Below are 18,237 nucleotides of genomic sequence, written 5' to 3'. Positions count from 1 at the left end.
GTTCCAATATACGAATCAGGAAATCGTCTTTGATGAGCATTTCTACATGAGTGAAATCGTAGAAGGCATAGTGTGCTTAAGTCATTTATTCAGATTACATTTTACTAGTGAGTTATTTGTAAAAAGTTATTCAGTAAACATTGTATTTGAAGAATATTCAGTAGGATACTACATCAATATGTTTTCTAACAGTCCTGTTTTTCTCTATAATAAAACATTCTCATATTTTTAAAGGTAAATTCTTTTTTTGCCTTTTCAGTGGACAAAAGTAGATACCGTAGTGTTAGGAACCTCATATCTGTCACTCACCTTCCTGTCATCAGTGCCCAGGTGGTGATGTTTCATCTGTAGGTGTTCTTCATTATTACTCTATTATGACATGAAGCTCAAATACCACGTTCTTTCACCTGTAAATATTTATTATGTGCCCCTAATAGACAAGGACTCTGCCTTTCACTGGGGCCAAAGCTCTCTGAAGTTCTGAGAACAGGAATTAGAGGTTGAGTATCCCTTATTTAAAATGCTTAGAACCGGAAGTGTTTTGGATTCTGGATTTTTTTCAGATTTGGAATATTTGCATTATCCTTACTGGTTGAACACCTCTAATCCCTTATCTGAACATCCCTTTGAGCATCAATGGCGTTCAAAAAGCTTTGAGTTTTGGAACATTTCTGATTTTAGATTTTTGGATCCGGGATACTCAGCCTGTATTTGCTTTTAAAGCAGGATTTAGCCTAGAGGCTGTAGCACTTGCCGGAGATTTTATAGGCAGTGGGTTGTGCACAGAGTCTGTCCAGGGCCCTGAGTCATCCTAACAGCCGCGTTCCGGCAGTAGGCACCTCAGAGCCACCACGTGGAGCACAGCCCTGGCCCCGAGGAGTGTTTCCTTGTCATTCATTTGCATTCTTTTTTTTGTGCCTGTCATAATTAGAAGTCACTGATTCAGTGTCATCAAACCTGGAGATCTGAGAGAATCAATTTAAGAGACTAGGTTAAAAGAGACAAGGCTGCAGTGTGCGTCAGGAATTTACACCTCCTGAGGCCCTTTTTCTGCTTGTTTGTTGATTTATTTTGAATACAGTAATACACATAATAACGAGCTAAGGCCTATCAGGTTCAAAAGTGTACACAGCTCGCTTTGGGGGGTGACAGTTCCCGGCGTTGCACGGCACTGCTGCCCAGACTTGCAGAAAAGTGTACACAGCTCGCCTTGGGGGTGTGTTCCCAGCGTTGCACGGCACTGCTGCCCGGACTTGCAGAGGCCACTCAGCGATGTCAGCTGTGGAGTCTAGGAGACTTTTTGAAACAAACAGTAATTTGTTTCAAACTTGATTTTTGCAGAGACTAGACTAAATGACACTTTCCCATTGCAGCGTTTCTACTCTTGACAACTCCAGAGTAGCATTCAGTGGTCAGCATTGTATTCAGGTTTTTGAAAACCTTCTCTTTCTTGTATACTTGCTACCAGTCTGGCATAAGCTTTACTGTTGGCATGCTGTCAAATGGAAGAAGTCTCATATGTGTATATATTTAGCATATGAAATGTTTATCCACACACATAAGCAAACAAACATGTATACACAGCCAAACACATTATTATTTTGGATGTAATTCATTTAGATACAGAATATTTATAACCTAGGATATTTGTTAATAGAAGAAAAATCTTAAAAGGAGAAGGAGTGCAGTTTCTCCCAGGAATCTGTTTCTACATTGAAATAGTACCAGATGAGATCTGCTTTTTAAAAATTATTATCTGTGAATGTAATTTTAATAGTTTCAAATAAGTTATTAGGAAAAATTAAAAGGAGAAAAGATGAAGCATCATTATATAAACACAGTAAATATTGTGCTTCCACCTAAGAGAACTTTTAAAAATCATTTTTGCTGAAAGCTTCTGTTAGCTGAACAGACAGTACTTCTTATGTGAAATTGGTCTGATTCTCTATTGGTATTCTGTTTTATTACTAAGACGACAGGAGTCTAGTAGGTCCACTGCCGTGCAACACAAATCTTTTATAACCTGATTATATTTCCCCACTGGAGGCATTTGGTGATAGAGGGCATAATCTTTCATGGAATTTGTGTGAAATTAAATTGTACAGGCATCAGCGAACATCACGTAGTTTGGAAGGAGGAGCCAGCTGAGTTTGCTGTCCCGCAGCAGCGTGAGCAGGCGCAGATGGGCTGGGTCCTCACTGAAAGGCAGCACCAGCTGAGCAGAAAGTTAAACCCTTCATTCGGCACTACTGTAATTTGATGGGCAGGAGATTCACAGTTCATTGGATCTGTGCACTCCGTCCAAACGTGAGAGTCTTGGTTTCTAAGGAAGATTGTCATGAGTTACTCCAAAGTTAACTGAAGAAACGTTTGACGTCCTGTTCGGGTCAGGGGGAGTGTCCTCTGACAACCACCACATAGGAGGTGAATAATAAAATGTTATCACTTCGGTGGTGCCGTGAAACCTCTTAAACATGGCTGAGGCTGAGGAGAGCCAGGCACAGACATAAGCCCTAAATGAGGACTTGCTTTGAGAGAGCAGGATTCCGAGATAAGACACGGGGTCGTTTTTCCTCTGAATGCAACTAAGGATTGTATTTGGTTGTTATTATCCACAAAACTGGACTGTCTAAACTGAGACTACTGAAAGCAGGATTAATTTATGGTATTAAGGGAAGATTCTTAAAAATATTGTCCTGCTTTTAGCTTTATACAATTTTATGTACAACACTATTTAAAGAAAGCTGAAAGCAGTTGTAAATATACCATTTCATTTTGTTCTTTAACTGACTCTGCTTTTAGAAGTCATGAATAAATAGGGGTTAATGACGTAGCAAATCATTGCTGTTGTTGAAATGAATACAGTAAAAACAAATTATCAGATTTTTAAGTAGTATAGTGAATATTTTGGTGTATTTGACAACCTGGATGTATCAAAGCGCTTCATAGTACTAGGCTTAAAAATATAACTCATTAATCAGTGCTTTCTAGGAGATAATCAGAATCAAATGAGGCTACTTATTTCTAGCTACTTCACTTATAAAAATCATATATGTTAATAATTCCATGTTACCTAGATCTCTTTGCTCTATCTTTAATTATGTGATGTTTCATATTCTAAAGATGCAGTCTCAAGCTGGTGGAAACAATACTGGTTCAACTCCACCAAGAAAAGCCCAATCTTCAGCTCCCAAAGTTAGGAAAAGTGTCAGCAGTCGAATCCATGAAGCCGTGAAAGCCATCGTGCTGTGTCACAACGTGACCCCTGTGTATGAGTCTCGGGCCGGCGTTACTGGGGAGACTGAGTTCGCAGAGGCTGACCAAGACTTCAGTGATGAGAACCGCACCTACCAGGCTTCCAGCCCCGATGAGGTCAGTCAGAGCACAAAACCGTGGGAGCTTGTGCATTCCATTTGGACTCAGAAGTCATGAGGATTCATTCTTTCTGGGGTGGGGAACATAGAGGAGCAGTTTACTGTAGCTTTAATGTATGTTTTAGCTGTGGGTTGAAAACGGCCCAACTCATTCCCGCACGTAGCCTCTGCCGTAGCCTGGGCCTTGCAGGTGCGGACGTGCGGCCAGCACCTCTCGGCACATCCCAGAGCACCCAGGGCTCGTCACAGGGAACAGCATGAGAAATGCCAGCGAGGTTTACTGATTCCGTAAACTAATTTGTGTCAAAGCTGCATGTTACAAAACTGTTGAAGTTTGGGACTGGGATGGCTACATCATCCAGTTTTTTGGATTCCGTGTCCAAATTGAATCATCAGGTTTCCATATTAAATTTACACATATTTTGCCAGATTTTCGATACAGGGCATTTATTTCAAAAGAAAATCGGAATGTAAATTTCCAAAACCTACAGAAATGGTAAGATCTTAAACATGGTAAATTAGTTATTTCTAACTTTACATCATTCTTTGATTTTTAGATCAGTAAAATCATTATCAAATTTGTTTAATTAATGCCTTAGTATATTTTATATACAGTTTTATATACACTTTGTCCCTTCAAGGTTCTTGAGATAGTTCCGTAAAGTAATCAAGCCAACCACGGAAGCACTGTAAACAAACTAGTATCTTCCGATACTTGGTAAAACTGTGTCATATACATAAATAGTTAGCGGTGGGGGTACCTTCAGTGAAAATAAAAAGAGAAAAATCAGATCTAATGGGTTTAAGAGAGGAGTCTGGTGGTTCTGGTTGACGAGTTTATTACAAAAGAGCACCATCGTCCCCCCCATAATGGAATAGAATCTCAGCCGAGAGACAAGACGCAACTTCACACCCACCAGGATAACAGGAATCAGAAAGACAGACCATAGCAAGTGCTGAGAGGACGCAGAGGAATTGGAACCTTCGTGCACTGCGGGTGGGATTGGAACAGGGTGCAGCCACTCTAGAGAACAGTCTGGGTGTTCCTGAAACAATTAAACATGGAATGACCGTATGCCCCACAATTCCACTCCTTGGTGTACACCCGAAAGACATGAGAACAAAGACCCGTATGTTACTGTTCACAGCAGTGTTAGAGCCGAGAAGTGGAGGCAGCCCAAATGTCTATCAGCTATCAATCAATCAATAAAATGGGGTCTGTTCGCATACGTGGAGCATCATCCAGTCACAAATGGCAGGAAGGAGCCGTGTCTGTGATGGCGTTGAAGCGCTTTTGAAACCTTTTGCTCAGTGAAAGAAGGCAGGTGCAGAAGGCAACCAGCAGACCTATGTGATTTCATTGCCATGACACGTCCAGAGCAGACAGACCCATGGAGACAGCAGAGCAGCAGGTACCAGGGTCTGAGGAGTGATACCCGGCAGGTAGAAGGTCAGGGATGGAGGAGTGATCCCCGGCAGGTAGAAGGTCAGGGATGGAGGAGTGATCCCCGGCAGGTAGAAGGTCAGGGGAGGAGTGATCCCCGGCAGGCAGAAGGTCAGGGGTGGAGGAGTGATCCCCGGCAGGCAGAAGGTCAGGGGTGGAGGAGTGATCCCCGGCAGGTAGAAGGTCAGGGGAGGAGTGATCCCCGGCAGGTAGAAGGTCAGGCGTGGAGGAGTGATCCCCGGCAGGTAGAAGGTCAGGGGAGGAGTGATCCCCGGCAGGTAGAAGGTCAGGGGTGGAGGAGTGATCCCCGGCAGGTAGAAGGTCAGGGGAGGAGTGATCCCCGGCAGGCAGAAGGTCAGGGGAGGAGTGATCCCCGGCAGGCAGAAGGTCAGGGGAGGAGTGATCCCCGGCAGGTAGAAGGTCAGGGGAGGAGTGATCCCCGGCAGGCAGAAGGTCGGGATGGAGGAGTGATCCCCGGCAGGTAGAAGGTCGGGGGAGGAGGAGTGATCCCCGGCAGGCAGAAGGTCAGGGGAGGAGTGATCCCCGGCAGGCAGAAGGTCGGGGGTGGAGGAGTGATCCCCGGCAGGTAGAAGGTCGGGGGAGGAGGAGTGATCCCCGGCAGGTAGAAGGTCAGGGGTGGAGGAGTGATCCCCGGCAGGTAGAAGGTCGGGATGGAGGAGTGATCCCTGGCAGGTAGAAGGTCAGGGGTGGAGGAGTGATCCCCGGCAGGTAGAAGGTCAGGGGTGGAGGAGTGATCCCCAGCAGGTAGAAGGTCAGGGGTGGAGGAGTGATCCCCGGCAGGCAGAAGGTCAGGGGAGGAGTGATGCCTGGCAGGTAGAAGACCAGGGGAGGAGTGATCCCCGGCAGGCAGAAGGTCAGGGGAGGAGTGATCCCTGGCAGGCAGAAGGTCAGGGGTGGAGTAATCCCTGGCAGGTAGAAGACCAGGGGTGGAGGAGTGATCTCTAGCAGGTACAAGATCAGGGGTTGTGGAGTGATCCCCAGCAGGTAAAAGGTCAAGGGCTGAGGAGTGACCTTCAGCAAGTAGAAGGTTTCTCTTAGGGGGATGAAAATGTTTTAAAATAGATTATCATGTTGGTTACACAACTCTGTGAATATGCTAAAATCAATTAAATTGTACATTTTAAATGGGTGAATAGTGTCTCCATAAAGCTATTTAAACAAAAGAAGATGCAGAGTGAGTGTAGGTTCCATGACTATTGAACGAGTAGAAAATTAAGATTCTAAACAAAGACAAAGCAAATTCATAGGTTAAAAAACTAAAATTTGTATCTTAGAAAGTGTTAGGATACTCGTTCAATTTCTGAATGTATGGATATGAAAGGTGCTCAATTCTAATTCCACCGACAGTGGAAATATGAGCCTAAAACCCCTCTATTGCTGATCAGCAGGCGGGCCAGACAGACAGGGAGGCACGTGGAGAAGAGACAGGAAGAAGAGTAGAGGGGCGTGAGAGAGCCTCTTTCTCTGGTGATAATACATCTTGCAGCAGAGACTCAAGTCCTTGCCGTGGAAAGGTGAGAGTAGGGACAGACTGTGGCCACCATGAGGAAGCAGAGCTGGCGTGTGCACCTGATCATGCATAGTACGGCGTTTCCAGCGCTGGGAAGGGCATCGTAATTTTGCTGATTAAAATTAAGTAAGAAGTCAGAATATACAACTATGAGTTTAGAATGTTTGGAAAATTGCCTTATGAGTAATAACTAGAACCGATTTGTAGCCCAAAGAAGACAGAACAGAATAAATGTGTGTTGATAATTGAGGAGGAGCTATGCTGTCTGCAGAGCTGACCAAAGGTGGCAAGCGACTTTTACTTTAAAATTGCCTCAAAGCAGGAGTCTCTTGTCTAGGCTTCTAGAAGCAGAAGAATTCTACCACTTTATGGCTTAGGAAACAACCAGTAATGTCATTCATCTTTTTTCCATGAGCGTTCGCTGTGACCGTGTCCTGATGAGGCAGAGGCTTCCAGGATCATGGGACTAGATCTCATGTCCTGAAGGCACTTCTCATGTCTGTGTGCAGATGTGGGAACCACTTTCCTGAGAAGGAAAGATATACACATAAGCAAGGGTTTTTAAACTTGTCTGTACATCAGGTAGACGTCTAGGGGTTTCCTTCTTTTTTAAAATACTTAACTTTTTATGTATGTACACTAGCACCCCATTACAGAAATGCTGGACCGGGAACTGGGCGTGGTGGCTTATGCCTGTCATCCCAGCACTTTGGGAGGCCGAGGCAAGTGGATCACCTGAGGTCAGAAGTTTGAGGCCAGCCTGGCCAACATGGCGAAACCCCATCACTACCAAAAATACAAAAAATTAGCCGGGTGTGGTGGCAGGCTCCTGTAATCCCAGCTACTTGGAAGGCTGGGACAGGAGAATTGCTTGAACCCAGAAGGCTGAGGTTGCAGTGAGCCAAAATCACGCCACTACACTCAAGCCTGGGTGACAGAACAAGACTCAGTCTCAAAATATATATATATAAATAAAATAAAAAACAAAAAGAAATGCTGGGCTGGGGCTGGACATTTCTCCATTTTGAAAATCTAAAAGGTTGCACCCCACAATTGAGAACCATTGCATTTTATAAATCTTTCCCTTTGACTTACTTTTAGGACTTGAGGTGAAATGATCCATATTCTCAACTTCCCACGTTTAAAACACTTTCATCGTTTTGGCTACTTTTTCACCATCCTTTAGGTTCTTACATGGCTAATGACATGTCATAATTACTAAATTGGTATAGTTTGGTTAGAGTAAGTTAGTATCTTGACTAAACAACAAAAAGAAAAATGCCTATGTATCTAAAGTTTGATAAACTAGGGTGAATGTGAGGTTGTGAGGCCCTCCTCCACTAATGTTTTAAATTTTCTGTACACTTTTTGTGGTGGTGACTCTTAGTGGGCTCAGCTGAAGCTGTCTGGGGGACAGATATAAACATCCCCTGATACAGTGACCTCAGGAAGAAGAAAGCCTAAATGTGCCAGCAGATTTATGGTATTTGACAAAGTATAAGCCACGGCTAGACTTTTCGGAAAACAAGCTTACTTATTTAAAGCTTTAGTTACATAGGCATTTTTCTTTTTGTTGTTTAGTCAAGATACTAACTTACTCTAAACAAACTAGACCAATTTAGTAATTATGACACATCATTAGCCATGTAAGAACCTAAAGGATGGTGAAAAAGTAGCCAAAACAATGAAAGTGGTTTTTATAAACATGGGAAGTTGAGAATATGGATCACTTATCTCCCCTCAGATTCCGCAGATCGCAGGTTGGCTTTCCATCTTTCTCCACACTTCCTGTCTCTAGATAAGTGTCAGTGATGCCGCTGTGATGGCACGGCCCTGCATCATAGCCAGTACACGTTCCTCTGTCACCACGCGGTCACCGTCACCAGAGCTTCTGTGTTTCATCAAGCCTTTCGTGAGAATCTCCGTGCCCGGTGTGACCGGGCACACTTACACGCAGCCGTGCAGCCTTCCCTCGTGTCAGGCTTTTGCTGTCAAACACGTAATGCCTTCTGTTCCCAAGACCTCTCTGAGTAGTTCCGTGTGCCTGCCACCTTCCCTCCAGTGATCCCCATGCACAGTGTTCAGACCGGTCTGCTCACACGCCTTCACAAGGTGCTGGGCTTGGCTTCCCTGCTTGGATTCGACCACTGCCCCATGCAGATGATCTTCCGGACACATCAGTAATTGGTGATGGTGGGTACATGTGGATTGAGTGGTGCCTTCTGTGGACTGACATAAAGGGATCATTTAGTTTTTCCCGAATGCAGTTATATTACTACTTGAAATTTCTGTAGTCACTCCATTACTTTTATAATTATTCAAAGCATTTTGTTCAATAAAGCTGTGCCAAGCTTGTGTGCAGCTGCGTCCCAGCACTTGCCTGTTTGCTCCTTCTGTGCTCGTCCCTAGCTTGACATCCCTTGGCTGCCCTCACCCCCGGCCGGGGGTCCCCAGCTGCCCATTGGCTCGCAGGATTCCCATGTGTCTTCTGGGTGGGTATCTCTCTCCGTGTGTATTGCAGGTTTTGAGCAGCAGGCTTTATCTTCTTACGCCACATCTGCCGCCTTTTCAGGGGCTCACGAGCGTCGCCTGCTGAGCGAACCTTGACGGTGTGGAAAGATGGTGTGGGGAGCTCCTGGTCAAGGTGGAGGAGGGGAATAAAATACATCTGTAGGAATATTGGTCCTTAAAAGCCATATTATTGGAAGTTTAAGTAGGAGCTGGTTTCCTATAGTTTAGCAAGGCCGTGTCCCAAAGTTTAGATGGTGTTTGCCTTTTTGGTACAAATATGAAATGATGATGATGAACTTAAATTCCTTCCTGTGAATCACATTGTCACTTCTCTCTTTTCAGAAAATAATTGGCAAAGTCCGTGAAAATTGGGATCAGTTGAAGTATTAGATTTCTGAAAAGTTCCAGAATACAATGGCATCATCGTACAGGGTTTTTCAGCTTTGAGGAATGTGGAAACCCGAGCTCCACTCCTCCTCCCTGCCAGCATGCCATTGCCTGCCCCGTGCTGTCAGTGGGCGCGGTTGTTCAGCTCCCTTCAGTCATCAGCCCTATTGTAGTTCATAGACTGTGTTGACTGATAGATACGTAAAAATCTGTGCAGCTAAACTCAGAACCACTTTCGCAATTAGGATGTGTGTGTGTGTCAGATCTATTTATTTAGTAATAGAAAATCTGAGCAAAGAGGCATAAGCGAATCTGGGCATCTCGACCGACAAGATGATGAGTTGAGACTTGTAAGGTTTATCAGTTGCTGTCTTTTTAGCATTCTAGCGTGGGCTGTGAGACAAACACAGGTCACAAGCAACTGCTCTGTAGGAGGAGGCAAGCCCCCGTTATTCCTACCAAGAAAGGGTTAAATGCATTGTTTTTTTCTGTTATGGCATTCTGGAAATTCTCAAAAATGTCATGTGATTATGCATTGAAAAAGAAGTGTTTTTCTATCATAAGTCTGAGAAACCTAGACTAGAGAGTTTTCCCAAAGAAAATTGTATTTCAAGTTTTAAAAACACTGTATTACATGTTTACCATATTACCTTATTCCACATTTTTTATTCAAAGTATCTGGGATTTTTTATTTTTAAGTTTTAATATAAGTCATAATACTTTTTGAATCTTAAATTGGGAATTCACAATAGAGATTTCATTGACTCCAAGATTATTAAGAATTTAGAGAAATTGTAATACAGATATTGCTAACCTTACAGTTAAGTTTTTTACTTGTGTAAATGTCTCTACTTGGGAAACTGGACAATGATTAAAAATAGCAGAACATTAAATAACCTTTTAAAAATCCCTAAAACATGTTTTAAATCTGAAAATGAAAACAATAGACTTCATCATAATTTTTAAAGAGCTCTATTGATACAATGTTTGCAAGTCCCTAAAGCCTCAGGAAAATCATCTAAATGGTTCATTATTTAGCTTATTGAACTTTGCTGCAGTTAGGTTGACGGATGATAGCACTGTTTCCTGATCACCAAAGCACCGTTTTAAAAGCATTTTTTATCGAATAAAGTGCTTAGAATATTGCACCCTGGAGCTTTATTTAGGGAAATGGTTCAATTGATGTTTTCTATTTAACCTCAGCTCTGACCTATCACAACATCTATGGTTAATAAGCAACATTATCATTTGAGAGGCTTAACTAGTTTCACCCACTGTGCACCCGCACCAGCCTCTTAAACCCTGTTTGTGGTGCTGTGTTATCTCGGTCGTTGGGAAGGATGGAGTTTAGTAAGTAGAGTGCCCTAGTTTTAGTCACTGATACACAGTTGCTGTTCTTCACGAAATAAGCAGTCTTTGATTTTCATTTTTCCTAAAGCAGAAACAATCTTTCACCTTACCTACACATGCGCCTAGATGAATCTGTGTTGTACAAATAAGTGAATTCTGAGAAATTAATTTTAAATCCTTAAAGGTCCTGTGAGGCATAAGCAATTAAACACTTGAAGTGTGATGTGTCTTGTGTGGTATGTTTGGTGATACGAGACTTGAAGGTATAGACGTGATGGTGATGTCAAATTGTAAATAACTGATTTTGCATTCATAATGTGGAACCTACTTATGCTCTGGTCATTGTTTCTTATAATACGTGATCAATATTTCATTTTCTCTAAGAGGAGGAAGTTCTGCTTGCCTATCACTTGGTCTCCGCAGGCTCAGCGTAGCAGGCTCCAGCTGAGCAAACGTTAAATGCCCTCTGGAAATTCCCTCACAGAATTAAAATTCAGCTCTGTTTAACTGTTCGGGCGTATGTCCAGTGCAGTCACAGAACACTAGCACCGAACTGGTGGCATGAGCCCTCGGAGAAGGACAGAAGCTCGGTGGGCAGAGCCTCCGAGTGCAGAGGGTGTCAGCTCAAGTGATGAAAGCATGGGGTGGAAGGAACCTTGAAGACCGCTGGCCTCTTTTGGTCCGAACAGAGTGACTATGATTCCCAGTGACTGCTTATTCCTCTAGCCTGGCTGTTTAGTGGTCTCATTTCCTCTCTGTGGCTCCGTTTTCTCACGTTGGTAAGTTCCATATTTAAATATTATTTCAGAATGTAGCTGTCATCGCCTGACTCCAGTATTTGTGTACAAGAATCAGCTAGAATTAATGACAGAGCACAAGTGGGTTATTAATAGTATTGCTTTTGGGTTTACAGAAGTAGGCACTAATGCATGAGGCGTGCTGTATTTTTTAATTCATTTTATCGTGTGTGCCTATTGAAGCAAGACTAATTGTGGTGTTTTGTCAATATATTTGTGAGGAGCAAATCATTGTCAGTGACATAGAGCCTTCACTCTGTGACCTTCAGGACCAATAGAGAATAAATACTACATAGCCTGTCTGTGAATATTGATCAGCAGCTTTTTCAGATGATCAAATTGCATCTTATGTTAATAATTCCATTAAAATATAAAGATGATTATAATCACAATCAAAAATGATGAAATCTCAGTGATTAAATTGTGATGTGTAAAGTGCAGGGTAAGAAAATGTGTATTTACAGTGTAGCGGGCAGCTGCCTGTGTGAATGGCTAATGTGATAAAGGAATTTCTCCCTAACTTTTAAGAATAGTAGCTCAGAAATTTCTGAATAATGGAATTACAGAGAATTATTAATGATAAAAATTGCCCCGTAATTTGTATTCTCTCATATGATATTCCTCCTGGCTATGCTATTCTTGGGTCTGTTTCCCAGAGTGGTTATTTAGCACGGAGAAGTGCAAGTGTGTAAACAAATTGCCTGTGGTAGAGATTACTTCAGTGTGTTGCTAAGCAGCCTGTGCATGAGATTCAGCTCAGGGTTCCTGCTTACATATATTTTTTTCCATTCACATCTTAATTATTTTTTGCCTTTGTATTGTCAAGAATCACATTATTAGAAATTTCTAACAGCTTAGTATCAGAGAAATAGTCATTTGAAGTGTACTAAACCTTTAAATTCTGGTCTTTCTGCATTTCGGAGATTACTTCCTATCATAATGTCAGGCAGCAGTTAATTCCATATTAATATAGAAGCACACAAGGGGTACTTGATAAACTACTCTGCCAGTTTTTTATTGAATGTGGACAAAATCGCTTTGAAAGAGAAGATCAAGTGATGGCATTGGAAACACGATTATTAGAGAGCTCCCGACTGAGTAACGAAAAATCTAATTGACGAATGGCCGGTCGTGCAGGTGGAAATTGTGTTCTGTGGTTGCCTGCACCATCCCTGATAGCATCCAAGGAAAACAGGGAAAAATGTCCACTGCAACCTTCCACCCGCCACCTGAATGTGAGGACTGCAGCCACGTGTCAGCTGCTGCTGTGGAGACAGATTCTGAGGCGCACACCCGAGAATTTCCATCCACCCCTCAGCAACCTTCTTCCCATGTCTGTCCTGTTGGCAGCTAACACATTTAGTATACAGTCCAACCAAAGACTGCAGATAATGACCTCAAAGAAGCTGTGGCAAAGAGGGCAGAGATCAAAGTGGTCTCCGTGGGAAACAGGGAGTAGCTCTTGCAGGGATCCACCTCTCAAATGTGGTCAGCAGTAGCAGTGACCTCAGGACGTCAGCCCCACTGCAGCGCAGCCGACATGTCAGAGAGCGCCTGGCACCCTCACCAGATGCCCTGTGCATCAAGAGAAAGAAATGAACATATGTTAACTTGGCATCAAACTAAATCAGTGAGAAGAACAGAACCAAAGGAAAGTGGGAGGTAGAAAAAGTAAAGGAAAACATAAAAATAATGATTGAGTAAGCAGTCATTCAAAAGCTGACTCTTTGAAAGGTTAAATGAAATGGGAAGATTATTGACAAAACACAGTAAATACAAAACAGTGAATGTAAACTAAGTTCACACATATGAAATTATCCATATGTAAGAGTGTATAGTAAATAGGCTTAAAATTTTATAAGAGAATATGAAACGCAGATCAAATGCTTATGTTTTCAAAGACAGTAAAATAACTGGTTTCTGGAGAAACAAATTTCAAAATTGACTCCATAAAATCTGAGTAGATGAGAAGAGAAATTTAGAAAAATCACCCAAAATGGCTTTTGACCAGTTTTATAGGTCAGTTATTTTGAGGCACAAATAAATGACATACTATAAGAACTTTTCTTGAGCAAGAAAAAGTTAGACAGTTATGTCTAAGGACACAAGCAGAAGTTCTAAAAGAAAAAATATGATAAATTGAATTTTAGAGTAAAATTTATTTTTTTTCTAAAGACATTTGTTAAGAAAATAAGACAAATTAGAATTTCAACATAAATTTGAAAAAAAAAAAAAATGAAGACAAGCCACAGACTTGTAGGAAATGTTTGCAGAATACTTACCTGATAAGTGACTAGTATGGTGAATATATAAAGAATTCTCACAACTCAGTAATGAGAAAACATCACCTGAATTTAAACATTGGCAAAAGATTTGAACAACTACATCACCAAAAAGAGATATGAATATTGACTGTAAAATATCATAAAAGTAGTGATTTGTGGAATCTAATATAGAAAAACTATTAAGATACATGGTAATAGCCAAAAGTTAAGAGGTGATTGATGTCAATGGAATTAAATTACTCTGAGGTCCTTAGAGTACAGGTAAAGGTGCCAATTTACTTAGACTTTGGTAAGTCCAGGATTATGCTGGCAACAGTGGGGTGAGTGCCAAAGAACGGTAAAAGAGCATGCACCTCTCCAAGGTGGTGGAAACGTGGTCATCGTGTGGTAGAACACACACAGGGCTCCTTGGAGAAATGGCTGATTCTAGAACCAAGGCAGGAAATACCCAGGCTGAGCCTGGAGCGTCTGGTACTGCCAGAAAGTAAGGAATTGCTCAAAGCCAACAAACAAACAGAAAAAGCTGCGTGCATGGCAGGGGGTGTGTGAGAGGGACACAGAAGTCAACTGGAAAAGCTCCCTGTGGTGAATGCTGGAACAGTATGAGCCGCAAAGTCGGTCACACTGGATTATAGCCCACAGTATGAAACAAATATGCAGGAGTCCAAACTGATAGGAATAAATAAATGAATGGGAGAGAAAGATCTCCCATGCACAAGAATTCCTGTGCAAAAGGATCATATGTGTAGCTACTGAACCCACAAGTTGGGGAGCATAATTCCTCCTCCTTTAGATGTGGGCTACACACGAGGACTTCCTCCCAAAGAGCATGGTGTGAAAGGGGGAAAGGAGGAACTGGATGACCTTAGTCAGGTGAGTAAGGTCAGCATCAGCAGTGAAAAGCCGCGTTGCTAGACACGGCCCCCACAGGATGTGATCAGCAGCACCTCACCTTCATGGTCGCCCTCCCCAGCCCCACAGCCCCAGTCTACTCGTGAGAAAATCACCAGACGAATCAAATTGAGCGATGTTTTACAAAATACCCGACCAGTATGTCTCAAAATTGTCGAGGTCATCAAAAACTGGGCAGGGCCAAGCAACTGTAACAGCCAAGAGAAGGCATGAAAACTAGATGTGACGTCCCGGATGGGACCTAGGACACGACAAGGACTTTAGGTAGGAACGAAGGCCGTCCGAATCACGTATGGATTTAAGCTTTTAAAAATGGAACCTGCTGCTTGCTCAGATTTTATTGACAACTTGAAGAAACACTGTATATATGCACCTTTCAGAAAATTACCAAATAAAAGTTCAGATATGTTTAAGTGCTTTGTCCTTTTTTGTGATTATTTTACAATAGTGGTTTAACCAGTTTCTTCTTTGTGATATTTGGCCTTTAGTATTTATCTTGTAATTGTATGGGAGTCACAGGGTCACTGCAGACGGTAGCACAGCTTCAGATCTCACTATAGATCACCCAGTCATATTTCCTCTGCAGAACAAGGTGACAGCTCCAGGTGGTACGGTCTTCCTTTAACTTGTGTCCTTGTAAAATTGGAAGAATGTTAAAAATGTTAGGGAAGAAAAGGGCTTTTCTAGGCACAGGGTCATCGTGACCATCTGTGTGGTATTCTGGTGAGTGCCAGCATTGCAGCCTCCCATTTCCCTCACACCTGGTTGTGCCTTCACTGGAGGGTCTTGGATGTTCTGGGACCTGCAGTAGAAGGAAGCGAGGAAGGGCTTCTCTGCTTCACTTTCAGGAAAGTTGGAGACCCATGTCAGACACTAAAAATAAAGGTTGAGAAACAAACATTTTAGCACTGTTAAATATTGCCTCTTGTTAAAGACATGTAAGCTGACTTCCAGAAGTGCTTCAATAAGAAAATAAAATGTCCTTGTATATGTAGAGTGTTTGAAATGTGAGTGAATAAGGAGGGAAGAGTTAACAGTTTGGGAGGGGGCCCCCGCCTCTCCTGGCTAATGTGAGTGAATCGAGAGGGAACACTGAACGGTTCCATGGGGGTCACTGCTTCACTGGCTTGCACTGTCCTCATTGTTTCCTTCCCTACCTCTCTCCGCTTAACAAGACAAGTCCTGCAACTAGAATCACTGTCCTCAGTGTCCCACATTGATAGCACAAATATTTAAGGAAACCAGCCTAAAGAATATCTGCACCACATTTCCATTTCATTTATTGCCAGAATTCAGTTTCGAGTTCCTCGGGATTGAATTGATTGTAGAGGTGATGCATGTATGTGATTCTCCATGTAAATAAATCTAAAATAAAGTCCTGAAGCGAATATTGCCATGATTTCTGCATCTACAGAGCTTGGCTCACAGGAATACTCTTTGATTTAATTAATTTATTATTGACCTATTTGCTGCTTTCAGGTGATTTGCATTTTATATGTGAATAAATGGTTGAGAGGCACACTAGTAACTTCAGGGAGAGAGCGACTCTCTTTCAACTCAGAGCCCAGCTTGCCCTGCAGCAGCCATGAGCTCACCAGGCTGTCCAGGGCCTGAAGAGTCCTGACACGGATTGCTGAGATTGTGTCCCATTTGTGTTTTTGCCCATGTCTTCAGAATTCCACTCAGCTTTCCACTTTTAAATCATTTTAAACAGGAGATTTTCAGCTTTCATGTATTCAAGAAATGAGTCTAAATCGGTGAGCACAGCGCACCCGGACCTGTGTGGGGTACTGAGGTTCTGGGAGGGAAGGAGCCTGGACCTGGGAGTGTTGGTCCCTGGAAGGCAGCTGAGGCACAGTGCGAGTATGTCCTCTGCCGGGGAAGGGGAGGGGCACACAGTGCTCTGATCAGGTGGTCAACGGGGCCTTCTGGAGACCTGGGGTTGAGCCGAAACTAAGACCGCAGGTTGGAGAGTGATGGGGAAGGCCTGGCCGCAGGCAGCCAGCACTCCACACACACCAGGAGCATGAGAGCCCCGGGGCCGGGCCAGGGGACAGTCAGAGAATGGGTCTCTAACAAATGTGTTTGAGCTAGCTGCCATCAGTCTCTTGTGTCTGTTGTTGGAAGCTAATCCCCAGTCTTGCTCGTACAGCTTGATTCTGAAGTTGGGAGTTGTAATGACAGGTTGTCTTTACTGGATCTGCATGTGGGCCATCTGGTTGGCTGGCCATGCAGAACTCCCACCCGCCTGCCCTCATTGCTTGAAAAACCCTGTCCCACTTCCTCGGGATGCTGTGGGTTTTACATTGGGAGGGAGCTTACATACTAGGAAGCCTCAGGATGCTGTGGGTGTTACGTTGGGAGGGAGCTTACGTACTTTAGGAAAGTGTATATTTTAATCTCTCAAACGTCTTTAGGAAGATAATAGACTCAAACTTACCAATCCTTTGCAGTTTTCTTTTAATTTCTACATCTACTGTCCCTAGCTGTAAGTTATTCCTAAGAGCCTTCCAAAAAGAACGCCATGACTATATTTCAGATGTACAAAGAGAATTCGCTAGGCTGCCTTCACCTAGACAAGTCCCCACACTCACCTGCTGCAGAGCTGCAGAGCATGAAATAAGATAGGAAAGCTCCAAACCAAAACTGGAGAATCTGCCGTGTCCATGGGAACCAGCGGTTCCTCTGATGTGTCTTCAGTAAGGAGGACCAGGTCTGCATGAAGTCCTGAGTACTTAGGTATGAATTCAGGAGCAAAGATTCTAAAAGTACTGCATATCCTCGCTGAAATTATTTTTTCTTGTAGTTATTTCATCCGGCAAATACATATATATATATATATATATATGTATATATATATTTTTTTGAGATGGAGTGCAGTGGTGCGATCTCAGCTCACTGAAACCTCTGCCTCCTGGGTTCAAGCTATTCTCCTGCCTCAGCCCCCCGAGTAGCTGGGATTACAGGCATATGCCACCATGCCTGGCTATGTTTAATTTTATATTGTCAAAATTCGGTCCAACAATAGGCAAGTTACATTAGAACAGTAATTCAAGCATCTATATCTTATGAAAAATTTGGATATTCTTTTTTTCTGGTTGGCATTATATAGAGTTAATCCTCAAGGTGATTAAAAATTAAAAACAATTAGATGGAATGCTGGGCTAGGTATAAGAAGTTAAACTGATTTTTGTTATAAGCTACTGTTTGCTCAAATGGATTGTGAAACCGAGCGTAAACTAAATAATAAACAGATGTGAGTCACCAAATATAGAAAGCTCAGTCCTGACTGCAGTGGGGCACCAATGAGATGACAGGGTGTTCACAGAAAGATGCAATTTACAGGTCAAAATGTAATCGTAACCTTTCACTGTGTGAATTGGAAATTAGCCTTGGGAGCGTTGGCATCATTTACAGCTTGTGGAGAAGAAGTTTTATTGGAAGAAGCAATGGTAGAGCTACACCCTCACTTCCCACTGGAGACGGCGATGCCCAGGTGCCGCCTCCCTCCCTTATGATGGGTCCCTGCTGACCCCCGTGTGCCTTTTTTGGTAATGTGGAGCGTGTCGCTGATGCCCTCAATTACGGGACTGCATCATCCCCAGCACAATTTTAGACTCTCCATGTACTTAGTAACATGCAGGAA

The 18,237-nt window shown here is 42.9% G+C and overlaps 1 protein-coding gene across 9 annotated transcripts in view; it reads left to right on the top strand.

Moving 5' to 3' along the window:
* Positions 1–18,237, top strand: part of ATP9B (ATPase phospholipid transporting 9B (putative)) — a 293,323-nt gene that overhangs the window by 220,560 nt on the left and 54,526 nt on the right. For all 9 annotated transcript variants that reach the window (XM_008013727.3, XM_008013730.3, XM_008013726.3 and 6 more), the window contains one exon: positions 3,124–3,372. In XM_008013727.3, coding sequence (XP_008011918.2) covers positions 3,124–3,372 — 249 coding nt within the window. The remainder of the gene's footprint in view (positions 1–3,123; positions 3,373–18,237) is intronic.

The sequence above is a fragment of the Chlorocebus sabaeus genome, chromosome 18 (genome assembly GCF_047675955.1).
Source record: "Chlorocebus sabaeus isolate Y175 chromosome 18, mChlSab1.0.hap1, whole genome shotgun sequence".
Lineage (NCBI taxonomy): Eukaryota > Metazoa > Chordata > Mammalia > Primates > Cercopithecidae > Chlorocebus > Chlorocebus sabaeus.
This window is presented reverse-complemented; position numbering and strand designations above follow the sequence as displayed.